General features: G+C 38.2%; 1 protein-coding gene across 1 annotated transcript in view; it reads left to right on the plus strand.

Annotated features, from left to right (window-relative positions):
* Positions 1-7,449: 7,449 nt before the first annotated feature.
* AASDHPPT (aminoadipate-semialdehyde dehydrogenase-phosphopantetheinyl transferase) overlaps positions 7,450-17,650 on the plus strand; it is a 28,099-nt gene continuing 17,898 nt past the window's right edge. Inside the window, exons 1-2 of the mRNA XM_082277686.1 lie at positions 7,450-7,626; positions 8,475-8,700. Of these exons, the coding sequence (XP_082133812.1) occupies positions 7,483-7,626; positions 8,475-8,700 (370 nt within the window). The 5' untranslated portion in view covers positions 7,450-7,482. The remainder of the gene's footprint in view (positions 7,627-8,474; positions 8,701-17,650) is intronic.

A 17,650-nucleotide genomic window follows, 5' to 3' on the forward strand; every position in this document is an offset into this window, starting at 1 on the left:
GACAGGGGACAAAAAATTCCTAACAAAACCCAGAAACAAGAAAATACTGGTTTTGGTTTTTAATTTCATGGAAAGGCTTATCTGATGACATGATACATTCAGAGCAAACTAAACCATCAGGCAGTCTTCTTCATGTGAGGTACTTTCACAGCAGACTGATCTATACTTTATCTAGTCAGGTAGCTCCAACCACAAATAGACCTCCATGTCTCCTGGAATAGAAGAGATCCAGTGATCTTGCTGCCAGCACTGGCACCCTTGGAGCAGGCATCTTCTCCTTCCCATGGCCAGACAATCTCAACGTATTCACTCTTTCCATTCTAAGCCTGAGGAACTAGGAAAATACAGAAGAACAAGACCACCATTTATTCTGATAATGTATGGCCTCATAAACCCCAACTTCCATAAATCATAAAACTTTTTCATATGTCAGAATTTTCTAGAATACCCTTTTCTTATGAATTTAAAAGCCTGCTCCTCAAAAGACTGAATCTTCAAAAGCAGAGTTGCTTCAATAACATTAATTTCCCACATTTGAATGAAACCTTTGTTAAAAAAGTAAGTGAATTTCAAAGTTAAATTTGGCATCAGGTAAAATAACACTTCTTCTAAAAGAAACGTAAACCTTTCTGCAAAATTCTGGAACTGACAATAGATACTAGATGTCTTTCTCCTCTTACATGTAATTTCTACAGCAAGCTCCAACCTACAACGTGCTTTCTGGAGGTAAAATTTCAGTAATATTTGTATTTTTATAAAGAACATGGAAACATCTACTGTAATCAAGTCCAACTATGCTATTTTAGGCAAGACATCATATGATCACTTTCATACACGCAATCCATGTTTCAGAAAGTTTTCTTTTACCAACCTATTACCACAAGAACTCTATTCCAGTACATTGGTGTAGAGACTGTAAACCTCTTAATTACACAATCAATTTATTAATGCTTATATATATTTATTCTTCTGTTAAAATTGTTATTTGACTTAATTTTCCTTTGTATACTTATTCACTCTTACAATTATCAAGAGTGTTGATATCCTCTCTCAACTTTCATTAGAATGAATAATTGTCAAACTTTCAAAGGTCCACTTGTAAGACTGAATTTCTGTTTTTCATTATTATTTCTTGCAATTTTCTCTTTACTCTGGTTTGATCCTAAATTTCTTTCACTGATACAAGATTTGTTGTACAACATTATGGTTCAGATCTCATTACTGTGTCACTAGTCCAATTTGCAAATCATCTAGTGCATCCTAATCCTAATCTCTAATAGCAGTATCTCATTATTTTCTTAAAAGCAAAATTCAGAAGTGTATCTTTAATGTTTTGTCCATGATTAAGGAATGTAGTAATGAATGCTGTGCAATGACTTAGCCTAATTCATCCTCCTCTCCATTTAAAAAAATCTGTATTAAAAAGATTTAATTTCCAGATCTCTTGTAGCCAATTCCTGACTTATTTCATAATTTTGCTATTGATGTACCACTTCACTGAATCTGTTGATGATTTTAAGAGCCCTCCAAACTATCTTAACAATTCAGCTAAAACTTGGTATGCTAAACAAGGCCAACTAGCATTTATAATTATTTCATGCAGTCTTCTACAAAGCCATATGAATTAATCAATAGTTTTTTTTATAAATATTTGATCAACTTTGACAATGGGGTAAGAAACATAGGGGGTGCAGACATATGTTGAAGAGGTCTGCAGCTCAGGAATGCTTGGGGAACACCCCTCCTTTTATTTGCTCCATAAACTCCCACCGGATTCCAATGACAAAGCCTGTCTTTATGTGGATTACCAAGAACCAAGCTCCAGTAAATGGTTCATTAGAGTTGTGATCTCTTACTTTTGCTTTTTAAGACATGTCTGTGTGCTGTTCAGCAACCGGCCTTGCAGCATCTCCTAGAACATGACACAAGTACTGCTGTATGCGATCCAGTCTCTCATCACTTGACAAAACCTCCCTGTACTGGACATTTACAATCTTACACTGACAAATGCCCTCTTAGCTATTAGTCTGCTTTTCTAAAAAAACCCAATAAAACAACAAACCTAAAAAGTTAAACATTTGCCCTGGCTTATTTTCCTTGTAAGCCACCTCAAACAAGAGGCCAATTGGCCGCTACAGTGGAAATTGATGCAAATTTCACAGTTGTAAAGGTCAACCCCATACAATAGATGTGTGGGGGACAAATATGTACCTCTCAAAACTATCTGTTCAGGTCTCCAGCTGAGGCGCCAGGCATTCTGCATGCCTGACAATGGAGTGGCAAGCAATGGCCAGTCTGTGTATGGCCACAGAGCAGCCAGCAGCTGACCAGAAGGCTGGTGATAGTAAGCTTATTTTGGTCATTACGGTGGATGAAATAAGGGACCACCAGGGAGCTCTCAGGGTAAGAGCATTCTTATGATCTGTCACAAAACCCAGTAATAAGGGCTGCCTCATGAGTTGTGCTGTTTAAAAGACCCCTCTGTTGTAGAATCATAGAGTGGTTTGGGTTGGGAGGGCCATTAGGGATCACCTAGTTACAACCCTTTGCCAGTTTTAACACTGTCCTTTTCCCAAGACAGTAAGGGACGGAGCAGTCTGGAACGTAACGAGCTCACTGACTCAGGTAACAGGTAACCACACTGAGAACTCTGATAAGACCATAGTCAAAATATGAGATATACACATATTCCTCTTAGTATCTAAGCTATTGGTAAAAAGCTACAAGTGTTTAAATGACCTTAATTGCATGCAAACAGCTGCCAAAACCTCACTGAATTTCTAGCAGAATTGTTTTATTTCACCAAAGCTAATGCTCCTTTTCCAAGGATATATAGAGGACATAACATATTTATGATTGTCTTTTAGTTAGAACCATCAACAATCCTTCTTAAGTATTCTTATAATTCTGTACCTAGAAGATACTGAAATGTTTAATTTATTTTCCTCTACTTTTCCTCTGTAAAGTCCAAATGACCTTTAGGTTATCAATTTAATAACCTGTATATATGCTGAATCCTAGATATTATACTAGGAGACTGTGAACACAGCATACTGTTAAACTCATAAAGGAGATGAAAAACATCCAAAACAGACATTTTCAGAACATACAGGCATACACTAAAATCATAACCAGTGCAATACACCTCCTAGAAATGGTTTTCACATCCATTCCACTAAATTTGAAAGAGCAAACAGAACTGTGAAGTGACCTTTGAGCAGAGATGAACTTTTGTTCGTGCAGAGTCTGTTGTAGTTCCCACCAAAGCACTGATCATACTCAGATAATGTATGTATATTAATAAACACTTTTGCTGAAAAGATTTTGCTAAACCAACAGTCCAAATAGTCTTAGCTGCTACAACTGATAAATAAAATGATTACAGAAGTTTAAATATGCTAATGAAGTTGAGCACGGTGGAAGATGTGCAATTATTTCTTAGTGAGTAACCAAGGAAAAGATAGCAAACTAGGCAGAGGATGTGTAATAAGAAAGAAGCATGAACACCCAGATGAAGGTCCAGAAAGACAGTGGCAAAGACTTACATCAAACTGTTTGATCACTTTATAACAGTAAGATAAAAATATACATACAAATATGTATGACTTTGAAATAGCCTAGGGAATGCTGTTTTGTGAAAGTACTGAGCACACGTAAGTATCACACAGAGCTCAGTTCATACTTTGCCAGAAAAAGCCCGTTGGGGCTGTGCCTGCCTGACAATAGAAAGGAACAAAGCCTTTTAACAGGACTGAAGCTGTTCCCAGCACAAGGGTGTGGCCATTCAGAAATTATAAATAACACTGTGTGGGTAGATGCTCTCTCCTCTTCCAAGACAGCTGGCAAAACCAGTCTAAACTCAACCCTGATTTTGTACTTTTATTACTTACAAACAATTTTAAAACAATCTATCTGCTTTTGTCTGAAAGCACAATACAGCTGTGCTACAGCACTCAATAATCAAAAAAAAAAATTAAATCTTAGTACTTCCTAGCAGGTATCTTATGGGAAATAAATTGTTCTTCAATGGAACATTACGTTTATCACATGGCCTTCTACCAGCCTGGATTGTATGTCTTACTAGGGAACAGGATTTTAATAAAGGTGCATCTAAGAGCTGGTATTTTACAGCACACTTTATGTACCTACGACAAAAGAATTAAGCACAGTGAAGATTAAGACATTGTATAGATTTCTTTATAAAACTTTCAGTTATGTTTTTTCATACAAAATTTAACTGTACATTAATATACGTTCTGAAAAGGTCATTATCAGCATTCGAAGCTCTAATATTAAATATTTTATTGAGTCTACTGTATATCCATCAAAACGATTTGCTATTTTCATTCCTTGTCCATTCAAAAGGAGAGAAATAAATGACTTGTTAACAAGTTTTAAAGACACCACCCTGCACTACACATCTAATTTAACATTTATTAAGATGAGTATGAGTAGAACAGATATCTGTAGGATTTGGTGACACTTCTAATTGCTAAAAAGACTAAAAAGACAAGAGTGGTTTAAAATGTAATTCAACTATAAATACTGAGTACAAGTTCTGTACTTTTATATTCCATTAATGTGTTGATTGTCACTGACCACCTAAGACTGAAAACATTAAGAAAATTCCAACTTCCTGCCTGGAAATTTCAATGCAACTGAGACTCACAGGTTTTTCATAAATAACTGAACTTCAAATAAAAATAATATTCAGTCAATCATTTTAGGACAAGCAAAAAAAAGGCACAGGACATTTTGAGGCATTTAATCCACAAAAGTGACATTTATCAATAATAAATGTTGAGATAGTATTCTCAGATTGAAAGGTGACACAGAGACTTTAAAGCTTTGTGTTCTTTAGAAGTGATAAAAAAAAAAATCAACACGGAAAAAAACCCAGCATGGTACCAGTAGGAAGTAAGGAAATTGCACTAATTCCTGGAAGCATTCCAAGAGTGGAAGATTCCCATTCTGCAAGCAGTGATCATTAAATGCATGTTCCTGGACAAACACATGAACCCGTTAAGATAAAGCAGTAAAAGCACTTAGAAGAAGTAGAACTGGTTGGATTTTATCTTAAAATTAAATTTCTTGAACTCATCAAGTTCCTTTGCAAATGATTTTCTTAGCCAAAAAAGATCAAGAACTGTAGTTTTAATTATCAGAAAAAAATTGAATTAAAACTACATACTGTACTTCTAATCCTGGCAAAAGTAATAACTGCAAATTCTGTAAAAGAAAATCACAGCTTTTAATGGCTTCTATAGTCTGTCACTTTTGCATGTGATTAAAATATGTGTTTTTTTCCAAAACATGCATGCAGTATTGAGCATCTTTAGAGAATAATTTAGCATGATTTATTATCATAGCATGTTTTACTTAAAATAAAGATCTGGGTTTATATTGAATATGTCCATACTTATAGTACATATTATACAATGCATCTTGAGCTTCAGTTTGCACTTACACATGAAGCTTATTTTTTAAAAAAAAGCATTAATCCACTAGTGAAAAAACTTGCTACATGTTCAAATCTTTTTAAGTAGAAAGCAGGACAAGCAAAACCTATCAATCAAACCTGAGGGGTTTTTTGGAACTAGGTAAGATCCACAATTCATTAGTATTATCATCTATCAGTAACTTAATATAGATAAGGCCACTATTTCCTCTTCAGAGTGTGCAGACTACAAAGTTTGAAACGTAAGCCTCAGCTAGAGTTTGATATTGGCAAAGAGTATTTTCCTGGGATTTTTTCTTGACTGTGTTAAATCCTCCTCTGCTGCCAGTTAACTTTGTCTATGGGTTTGGATAATACATAAGATTATGCCATTCCTTGCTTTGCTAAATCATGAGGAAAAATAGGAATAATATTTTGAAATTAGCCAAATACCCTACTGATTCCTTGATGATTTTTTTTTATCCAAATGTTACTTCTGTGTTTAAAATATTTTGCAAAGACCAATCTATACTCAGTTATAACTGAGACTTATTTTAGACACAAAGCCCTTCTGGCCTGTGTAGAAACAGCAGTTTTCCATATTAACAGTGAGCTGGGAATGCTAAACAACAACAAAAAAGGAGGACTGTAAGAAATACCCGCAAGAACAGAATTTTCAGTATTTTTGCCTCATTTGTACATGGTCAATACAGGATGGATGAAGCGCAAGTATTTCTAAAGGCAAGCAACAGAAAGACAGGCTGTAAATTTTCAAATAGGCCCTAATTTTTTAGCTATGGTTCAACTCCAGAACCAAAGCGCAAGCAAATTTATTACCTTTTGAGGATTTACAGATGGCCTATAATTGAGGGCACATGGGAATCCAGTTCTGACAACCATTAGAGTTCTTAACAGAGCAATGAGCACGAGACACAAAAGGCGCTTGTTCAGACAGATCCTTAGGAGCCAGAACCCAGCCAGGGTGATGCAGCGCGTTGCATCTGCTCTCGGGACAATCAGCTTCTCTTTACAGTCAATAAAAGGCAAACAGAGCCCACCCCGCCGCGACAGCTCTGCCAGGGGCCCGGACGGCTCTCCAGCCGAATGGATGCGCTGACGGCAACACCTCAGCAAGATGCGCTAATGGCAGAGATGCGCCGGGTATCACCTGTCCTCAAGGGGTCGCGCTGCCACCAAGGACCACCTCCCCCTCGAGGGCATAACCACCTCTTTGTGTCTCACAGGGCCGAGGGAGGCAGAACTTAGCGGGCAACTACTTTCTCTGTACCCCGGCCAGGGTTATCGGCCGTCTCCAGCCTCACTAGTCCCAGCCCTGCGGCGCCGGCCGCCATCGCCCCCGCCCCGCCCGCCAGGGGAGGGCAGCGGCGTCAGCGCCCCTACTGCGCATGCTCAGGAGGCCCGCGCCTGCGTCCCGCGGCGGCTCCGTTCATTCTAAGGGAGGAATAATTCTGACAGGACGGGCGGGATGGGGCAAAGGGATCCCCTTCTCTCACAGCGCGGCCCGGCCGCGGCATGCGGCGGTCTCCGGCACTGCCGCCTCTCCGCAGCCGGCGAAGCGCTAGTCCCCCCTGAGCGCTCCCTCCGAGCAGCGCGCACCCACCTGCAGCCAACACCCGCAGCTCACCGACCGCTCTGGCCCACCCTCCGCAGCAGCGACCCGAGCAGATTGGCTCCTTCCGGCGTCATTCTACTACCACTGGCACTCGGAATGGTTCCGCCGGCCGTCACTCCAGGTGGGAGCCCGCCCATCTCCCTCAGCGGGTTCCTCTCTGACGACACCACGGGTGCAGCTCAGCCGCAGGCACCGCCTTTCCCCTGATCGGTCGGTACCTGGCGCATTCCGCTGTCGCTCACAGCACGCTCTTACACAGAATTGGCCGATGCCCTCGGGGGCGGGTGCCCCCGTGCTTTCCGCACTGCGATAGGGCTCCCGCCGGGACCGGGGGCCGGGACGTGGCGGCGGGGGGCGGAGCCGCGGGAGGGCGCCGGGAGCGCGGCCGTGCCGGGGCTGCGGTGCCGGGGCTATGGGCAGCGTGCGCTGGGCCTTCCCCTGCGGCGCCTGGCGACCCCGCCGCCGGGAGTGGCTGCTGGCCGCGCAGCTGGTGCAGCCCGAGGAGAAGGACCGCATCGGCCAGTTTGTCTTTGCCCGCGATGCCAAAGCCGCCTTGGTACATGGGGAGCGGGGACGCGGTTGTCTCTCTGCAGAGTCAGCGTTGCCCAAATTCCTGACTTTTCGTAGGAAAACATGCCCTGCAAGGGCATTTCAGGGATGTAAAGCTAAAGGATATATATAAAAGTATATATATATATATATATATGTATATATATAGGATATATATAAAAGTATGAAGCTCTGCTTCACGGAGGAGCGAAGAGCGGTGTTTGCAGCCTCCCGTCAGTAGTAACTCTGAAAGAGTTCACATCTTCTAAATTGTGATACCAAATTTCGTCAGGAGACAAAATCAGCATACCCTGGCAGACTATACATAAGACATCAGTGTAATGTGTAGGAGAATAAAGCTGTTTTATATGATTCAGGTTTTAAATCTGGCCTAATAACATAGTAATTTAATACACACGTGTTAATTAGTCTGGAAGGAGTTATCACTTCTAGCTGTTGAGTATTTCATTGTGCACCTAAGCAGTGAATGAATGTACTGAAAAGAAGGCTGTCAAGATAATTTTACTGTCCGGGGTGGTGTAAAAAGTATTTATTTGTGCCATAAAGTATCATAAATAAAGTAGAGAAAGGAACTACTGTGATTTGTTTAGGCTGGGACTGCTTTTCGTCTTGTGTTGACTGTGCTAATAGTGATAATGTATTTGATATTCTGGTGAACTCTTTTGCTTAAACTGACTTGACTCAGCTTTTATAAAAGGGAGAAATTTACATTATTTGGCTAAAATACACAACTTGTTATCAACAGTAATAAACCCACATTTTTTAGGCAGATGGTTTTCTAGCAACCACATAGCACGACAGTTCTGTATGAATCACTTCCATTTTATTTCATAGGCTGGTCGCCTGCTGATGCGGAAATTAATTGCAGAAGAGCTGTGCATACCTTGGAATGAAGTACAGTTGCAAAGGACATCAAAAGGAAAACCTTTCCTGGCCAATAACTTACTCAGGATCAATTCAAATTACAACTTCAATATCTCTCATCAAGGTGATTATGCAGTCCTTGCAGCTGAGCCTGAGCTTCAAGTTGGCATTGATATTATGAAGACTAATTTACCAGGTAATGCATCACGGTGACCAAAGCAGATACTGCAGTGGTTGAGTACTGAACTTTTTCACATTTCCCAAAGAACCAATCTGTGTCCTAGAAATTTAGTGTAATTAGAAGAGAGTGTATGGATGTATTATGTATTTGGGATTTCTAACTGTTAAATGCACTCCTCATTTATTTTGGGGTGCCTCGTAGGACAGATACGGATATATTTCCCATTTAGAGAAGCAGAACCCTGGGAAAATAAGGTCATGAATCCTGGTATGATATGGGCAGTACCAGCATCTGTAGGTACTTTAATTATGGATTTGGTGTCTGTGAGGTAGAAGCAGGGACATCTTTCAAGCTAGGGACAATGGGATCCATCTCCATGAGAACTTCATAGACTGTGTTACTCACTTGTCCCATAAGTATGGACATTTTATGTGTCAGCCAGCTGGTAACATGGATTCTCTGTGAATGTACAGTAATGCTTAGTGAGAGGGGATCTTGAAGGAACATGTGAGGTGCTCCTGGGAAAAGACTAAACTTACAAAATTTAGTTATTGGCCTATTTATATGTATGAAGTGACTGTATAGATTAGTGAACTTCAGGACCAAAATTAGGATTGTAGCAAAGTGTACTTTTAAGTAGTTTATGGAGATAGTTTGCAGATGTTCATCAGTGCATGACTGGGTTAAAGGAGAAACATACTGGGATTTATGATTCACTGGAATTCTAGTTTTCTAGAATCTTCCTTAAGCATTTAACCAGATATGACAGTAGTAGTTGTGTTCTTAGAGAATCTTTCTTCACAATTTTTGGAGTTTCCCAGCATTTTATGCTGTGAAGTACGTTGTGTTGTAAGGTAGAGATTCAGATAAACCCCAACTGGATAACTTTCTGTCTGATCACTTTACACCTTTTTAATGATAACTACAAGTGTACATTTTTGGATTGTCATGTTTAGCTAGGATGCACAGAAACTTTGCAGCAATCTGAAGTTCTTTCCTGTGACTCCCATCTGCTGTTGACCCTCATTCTGAAGATGGTAGTCAGCATATGAGGCCACAGGGTAGCCTTTGGAGGATCCCCCACCAGAGCTGTTGCATGTTTTGTAACAGGAATTGTGTCCAGTGGGTAAGGCTGCTTTGGTACAGGGGCACACCTGACAGGACTACAGTAACACAGGGCCCAAATAACCAGATTAAGCTTGAAGCTGGTGCTTTTATCATAGCCCTCTCAGGCAAAGCAAGCAAGACTGTGTCCTCACATTGTCTTGCACACCCTCACCTGTTTGCTGGGGGAGCAGAGTTACAGAGCAGGCCTTGATGCTGTGCAAACACTGCTGTTATTGGTGTGGTATCAGCACTGGGTTAGGCATAGACCTGAAACACAGCGCTCTACAGCCATGAAGAAGGGTAACACCTGGACGCAGTGCCCTTGGAAACACTCTGGTTGGGCTGCCACTGGCCTTACCACAAGACTGGGTGGTTTTAATTCCTCATTCCAAAAAACTTGCTAGCTTCAGTGTGTAAATAGTGAAAATCAAAATATTCAAGCATTTGTATTTGAAGCTTTTCTTGGGAAGTGCAAAATTCAAATGTATACAGAAAAATCGAAAAATTTGTATGTGGGAGTAGGGATATCTTACATCCTCTGCTGGTATTTTATGCAGCTGTAAATGTAGCTGACATTTTAAAGGTATGTTGTCAATGCCCAACTGACCAGTTTTATGCAACTTGTTAAACTTTATTTCTAAAGTCTGAAGACTAAGTAATACTTTGAGGTCTGAGACAGACAGGCTTCAGTGGTTTTACCCAGAGAGAGAAAAATGGTGGTTATTCTGGAGATGCTGGTGATTCCAAAAACTGAATGGTAAAAGATAGCTCATATGTCTTCCTTTTTGTAATTACAATTTGTATTTTTGAAAAAGAAATAAGATACTAATGAAAATATGATAATTGTATGTGGGAAAGAGAGCCAGCAAATAAGTGATAGTAAGGATAGAACTTTAGTTCATATTACAGAGACTATAATTGAAAGGTGGCCATCCTTTCACCTAAAATTTTTCTGAGGAAGATTTTTGTCTTAGTAGAATCACCTGAAATTTTATTTTGTTGCTGGGTTATGAATAGGTAACACTGACTTTACCAGTAATATTTTCTCTGGTAGTTCCACTGAGTGGTGCTCGTGTTCTGCAGTTGCTAAGTACGTTATATTTCTGAAGGTAGATCCACTATAAATCTCTTTCCTTGGAACAGCTACAAGGACAAAGAGTTCCCTATGAACAAAGTACATTTCAGGAGGTTTGTTTGTTTTCTTCAAACGCTTTTTTAAATACAAAGTACTTCATCTTGTGATGTTATCCAACAGCATCTTGATTGAGGTCTCCAGTATTGTAGATCTTACATTCCTTTATTGTTCAACCTGTGAGCATGCAAAATCTGCAGTGCAGATATACAAGAGTATCATGCAGCTGAAAGTTTTGAGAAGTCTGCTGTTTTGTGCTATTATGTAACAAGAAGTCCTAGTGTACCTAAACGTTTTATGTCAATTCTTAATCCGTGCTATGTGTTTTTGTTTTACTTATTGTTCATAAGAAGCCACCTCTTTCCATATTGCTTGTGCTTCATTAGTAAAATCTGAGAAAAGAAACTACTACAAGACATAGCCTTCTTCTTCAGAGGTGAAGGCAGGCCACAGTAACAGCTATTCTTAGCACTGCCAACAGCAACAGTTCTGCAAAAGTTCCACAGGTATGCAACAGTTTATCACCTTTTTTCCTCTATTCAGGTATTAAAGTAAATACTATTGTGATAGTAGAAAAGGAAAATACCCTCTTCAGGCTTTGTGTGATGCTGCCTATTGGTTATCTGGCAAGTAATTGTAGATTTAAGTTAGTCTTTCAGTTTAATTGTTTTTGAAGTATTACTGAGATCAATGATTATTTTCTTTCCTTAGATCAGTTTAAGATGAACTCTTGAGTCATTTGGAAAAATCCACACTATTCTGTCAATTTGTTAGTAGAAGTGTCTGTGGACATTATTTGGCCAGAGAGGTAATGCATATGAAATTATTTTAAGCCTTTCACAAAAGAAATGAGGATTCTCACAGTAATATTAATTCCTGTGGAAAAAACTGAGCTTTTATTTTATTTTTAATTTATGAACAAGAATTTCTGCAACAAGTGTCAACTTGATTTAAGTGGTGTGTGGGATGTTGATTGACCAGTTACTTAAACAGTGTAAAGTAGAATATTTTCAGAGACTTAGGAAATGATTATGGCTTAATAAAGATTGCATTGAGCATTTGAAAAAAGTTTAGATCTTAGGCTCAAGAGCTTTCCTGCTGTGCAAGTGAATTTCTTTTCACTAATGCAATTTCTTAGCTTAGATGGATTTGCAAAGGTAAGTAAATTAACAGTTCATTCCATATCTTTGCAAATCAGCCTGCAATCTTTCTTACCTATCACATTATATTTACTTTGATCTGGACATCTCTAATCTCAGTTTTATTCCAGAATTAAATATTTGACATGCAGTAAAATTAGCTTTTCTCATTAATATTTTGGTTTTATGCTAGGCTTGCTTGTTAAAAGACACAAAAGGGTAAATTTTCTGCCTGTGAATTTTACAGAAAAATTAATTTGATCTAAAAATACTCCATTAAATGCTTTTTTAAGAAAGTGGGCTATTATGTGCAAACACCAGATTATTTGAAACTGGTTTTCTCAGAGGTAAAGAAATATAAAGAGAACTTGACTAATTTTTCTCTTTTTATTCTCATTATTACATTAATGAGGTGAGGTAATGTAAGAGATGAGACCAGATAGATCTTCAAATCAGAGACAGGTCACACATGAATCAGAGTATCTAAGTTCCAAAAGAAGCTAATTACCATATGTCAGTCTAGCTAATGCAAGAAAGCTCTCTCTCTCCAAACAGTTTTAAACTGCTGTTTATTTTGGTGTATCCATAAGCCTAATTGAGTTAGGCACACCTACATCATGGTTAAGATATTTGGCATGTTTTTTAGCTAGCAGCCATGTTCAGTTTTTTTCACTTTCAATGCTTTTTTAGTTGCTAGTTTTTCAGCTTTTCAACAAGAATTTCCTAACCTAGAAAGAAATTCCAAAGCAGATTGTTCTTTGTGCTTTTGTCCTTAAGGTGACTTAACTTTACCTTAAACAAAATTTGAACTGTTTTTGTTTTTATTGTTGTATTTCAGTAAATCTCATAGCAGCAATCAGCATTCAATCTTTTACTGCTAGAGATAATCACCAAATTGCTAGCTAATGTTACAGCTTTAGGTGTGTAGATGCAGTGCTTGAAATGAAGAAATTAACAAAGGGTTTGATTTAAATGTTACTTCTAATAGATCAAAGGAGTCATAATTTATAAATGTGTATGTAAGCACATAATTTTTAGATGTGAGGGATGTTAAAACAGCTGATATCCTTGTTGAACTAAAGAATCAGAGTGATTCTGTGCACTTACACTGAGTAAACAGGGAGGCATTTCTTTGTTCTTGTTCTATTTGCAACTGGGAAGAAACAGCCATCTTAAACGTATTCTTAAAGAATATATATTATATAGCAGTTTCATTGTTGTGCTTTATTCACATTCCTAACACAGTTTTAACCTGGAATTAGATGATTCTGTATTTGATGAAGCACCAATGCTTTGAAAACTGTGAAAGAAAGTTGATATTGTGATTAAATATCCTCTTTATGGGAAAATCTCTTTATTTTCCAGTGTTTTCCTTTATGACTATTTCTTTAATAGAAAAATGTAAAACCATTTGGATTAAAGTATAAACTGATAGCAAAGTGCAGAAATATAAGCTGTGGAGAGTAGATATGTTTAAAATGAGGGATAAACTAGCAATAAAGAAAAGAAGAATCCTTAACAAGGAGCCTTTAGTAAGAATCAGAGGTGGAACAAAGAGTAACTATAAGAATGCTTGTCAGATTGTTTTGGTTTTGTGAGGTTTTTTTCCATTCCACACACTGAATTTACAATAGTCACAATTTGTTACTTAATTGGTGTTTTGGAAAATTAAGTTATACATTCACAATGAGCTGCTAAATAGAACTGATTTTTTTTTTTTTTTTTTTTTTTTTAACAGAACTAAAAGTGTTTCTCAGCCTGCACTATTGACAGTTAGCTTTGGCTTTCCAGATTAAGAAAGTGTAGCAGAAAAATGTGATCCAAGGACTAAGGTTAAGTAATTACTATGTAGGTCTTAAAGAATTGCCTTTTGAGGACTTTCTTGCTAACACTGCCCATTTCCAATAGCTTCAGCTCTACAGATACATATATTTGTTGCAAGAGCTGGAACATAGAAGCTGACTTTATTTTGTGTTGTCAGAAGGTTATTTGGATATTGACTGTGCAGGTATTACAGTTCAGAGCTCTCACTGGTTTCAAGGTTTTGAGACAGTCTTTTAGAGACAGACTTGCAGATTTTTTTTAGACTAACTAATGAAATGGTAGAAACTTATCTTAAATATTTCACGACTCTCCTCAGTGAATGTAAAAAAAAGTAGCCTCAGCTGCATTTCCCTGGTGTATTTCCTTTCTACAAGAAATTCTGATTTTCAACATGGCAAATATTTTTATATTTCCTCAATAAAGATGACAGGTTGTTCTTGTTCTGTCAGGTGTTCAGGAAAGTTTGGAATCGGGAGACATTTGCTGCTTCCATAGGTAGCTGTTTTCTTGCCATTTATTTGGTTGGTCCTGGGAATTCTAAGCATTCATAGCTATTACATGCTGTATTGCATTTTGATGGAAAATCCAATTTTGTGGTGTATTAAAAAAATCATTACTTGTCCTGTATAGTTTTCCTGTTTGTTCATCGGACTTGTTGGGTTCTGTATTAAACATGTGTATCTTCCTTTTTTCTTTCCTAGTAAAAACCAGTTTAATAAAAGCAAAGCAAACACTTGGAGATGGTATCTACAAGAGTAGATACAGGTGAATAGACCATTGAAGCTCATTAGTGTTTCATCTGCGGGCCTCTGCTTTTCCATCTGCTTTTGCCATGTTGCAGCACATTTATCTTCCTTTTGCATCTTTCCTTGTATATTTTGGCTGGATAGAAGACAGGTCCTGCAGTGGCAGAAGTTGATCTGGGTGATGTTAGGGGGAAGGATGTGGAGGTACAACATGCCAATGACTAGCTGACTGCTGTCTCTTCCCTGTGCGAAGACCAAACAAAGCAAAACATGCTGAGTTTTAGCCGTCAAGTGGGACAAACAGTATTTCAGCTGGTGGCAAGCCAAAGAAATGGCTTTCTAATGTTTTGGGTTTTTTTGATTTTTGTTCATTTGTTTTTAAAGAATGTCCATATGTGGGGGAGATTGATTCCCAAATTTAAAACACTGATACTACTGTCATTATGTGGGGTTTTTTGGACTTCATTATGAAGGGGGCAAAGAGGGAAGGATGGTGTACAGACAGAGGTGGGAAAGTTTTAAGTGTGAAAATAAGGGATTTTTACTGCATTTGGCTGTGCAAGTCATGTTCTGGGAGAGGCTTTTGTGCAGTGTCCTGACTTCTGCCATTACAAAGCAGCTCTGTTGTTCATTGCATTCATTACTGCAGTAGGATATTGTAAGGTTGAAGGACATACTCCCAGAGTGTGTGTCTCAATACTGAGGACCATTTCCATACCAAATTTAGAGGAGAGATCTTTCATCAGACTCTTTCCGGGAAACCAGCTCAATTTGAATCAGCTTGTGCTTTCTAAAGTCACAGAACTTCCCAGGCAAAAACTGCATTAGTCAGATCAAGGAGGTGTTAGAAAGTGTGAATCACGTAGTGAAATTCATGTGGAAGATGAAGATGACTTAGGTGCTGAGAATTGGCTTGGCTCCTCACTCCCTTTATGCAATATAGCATTTCGTATACCAGATACCAACTGGATTCCAATGCCCCCCCAGGTTCTGCAGTGCTACTAGCTTCTTAAAGATGGGCCTACTTTCCCTATAATTAGACTGTCACTAAACACTTAACTTTTCCTGCTTGATAAACTGTGAAAGGAAGCTCTGATGCTGTGATTAAATCTCTTTTTTTTTGCTTGTGTATTTTCTTGGACTAATAAGTGGGGGGTTTTGCTGGTTTGTTTTCTTGGACTATAGTTATAGGTTTTCTTTTAAATGTTAATTTTAAAGCAAAGGATTAATTGCCAAAGATTTCAGTCACTATAATATCTCTGAATGTAGAGAAAGACCTTCTAGTATATTACTTCATAAAATGTAATAAAACTTTTCAGAGATCTGCTGGCTTGGTAGTATTATATAGTGTAAGGCTATACAGGGTCAGACACCATCTGGACTTTTTTTTTTTTACATCTGTAGTTGTGTCCTCATGAGTTGCTTTGCAAAGGAAAGTATGTTTTTATGTTTATTTAGATTTTGGGGCTTGTGTTTTAGTGTTTTATGCAGCATAACTTCCTAAGTGTTGAAAGGGGGTTCCTGCTGTTCTGGCAATGGAATGATTGCTGTACTGTTTGATATATGTTCTGTAATGAAAAACTGATAAAAATGCCGTTTTTTTTAGGGTAATTTTTGGTTTTGCTGAAATACTATGGCTACCTAGAGCTCCTTGGAAAGAGCTTAAGCAAGTAAAAGGTGTAAGAGTAGACAAACACAAGTTAAGAAAGGGTTTCTTGTTTTATTACTGCTCACTTTCTTACTTGCTATCACTCTTTAGTTGTAAGTACATTTTGCTCGAAGAATTTGAGGCTCCTGTGTCATCTTAGTGCTTAAGACCCTGTGTATTTTAAATGCTCTTATTTTCTCCACGCAGAAGCAAGCTAAAACTGTGAGCTTGCACTCAGGTGTGTTTGCCTGCAAGCTCTTCAATAGCAAGTATATATTCTATTTGAATGTTTGGCCTGTAAAAGAACATGTAAAAATATTCTGGAGTCTGAACAGAATTTGAGAGGATCTGGCATTTTTTTTAAATTTTCAGAATAAATGACAAAAAGCATGAATCTGTTGCAGACAGTGTGCTACTTGTCTTTAAAAATCGATCAGATAGGAGGTATCCAGTTGGCAGCTTTTAATTTTATTTCAGGTTTTTTTAACCAAGCCATAGCTGTGTCAAAACTGCTGTTTTTCCAGTCAAGTTTTAGAGGTAGAGCTTTCTAAGCCATTATCAATCTTTACTTCCTTTTGTTTTACTGTCAAGGCAGCTTGCTTAAATGTTCATCACTGCTGTTAGACCCAACCATGCTAATGCAATTGAAACCTTAGCAATTTCTCTAAAATTACAAAGGCTTAGTGATGCTAACTGGAGAGAAAATATCACACATTATCAAATTATTTCAGTCTCTTTATGACTTTTCCATTTTTACAATCTGGAAAATGTTGAGTAACTCATAGGAGGCAACATCAAATGTTCAGGCATTTTAGAGTTGGTGCTTCTCTGAGGTGTGCCAAGATAAAACACATCAGTGTAACATTAGGAGAATAGATGTTTAACATACATACAATTGGGAGAATTGCAGGTTACTGACACGAAGTGTAGAGGTCAGAGAATGTAAATCCTATTTCCAATTCACACTAAAGCTGTGTGAGCCAGTAGACTGAAAAAACATACACTGTTAATGTTCTATCTGGTTCTTGTAAGTTAGTCATTTATCTCACTCATTATTTGCCTTGTTGTTTTTAAACATCTGTAAAAGGGGTAGTTGGTATTAATAAACAATTAGGGCTTGGGCATCTGTTGCACAAGAAATGTTTTCTCTGTATCAGTTTGCTTTGGTTTCCTTTAGGGACAGTAAAAGGTCATCAAATATGGCTTGTCCTGCACCAAAAGGATTGTCAACCCAAGAGTCCAGGACTTGAAACAGATGAACAACTGAAGCATGAACAGATCTGTCTGCCTAATAATGTGAAGCACAAGATAGCTGTTCACTTTCTGGGGTTTGTTTTGTATTTTTGTTTTGAGTGTTGATTTGGGTTTG

The sequence above is a fragment of the Coloeus monedula genome (genome assembly GCF_965178545.1).
Source record: "Coloeus monedula genome assembly, chromosome: 3".
Classification (NCBI taxonomy): domain Eukaryota; kingdom Metazoa; phylum Chordata; class Aves; order Passeriformes; family Corvidae; genus Coloeus; species Coloeus monedula.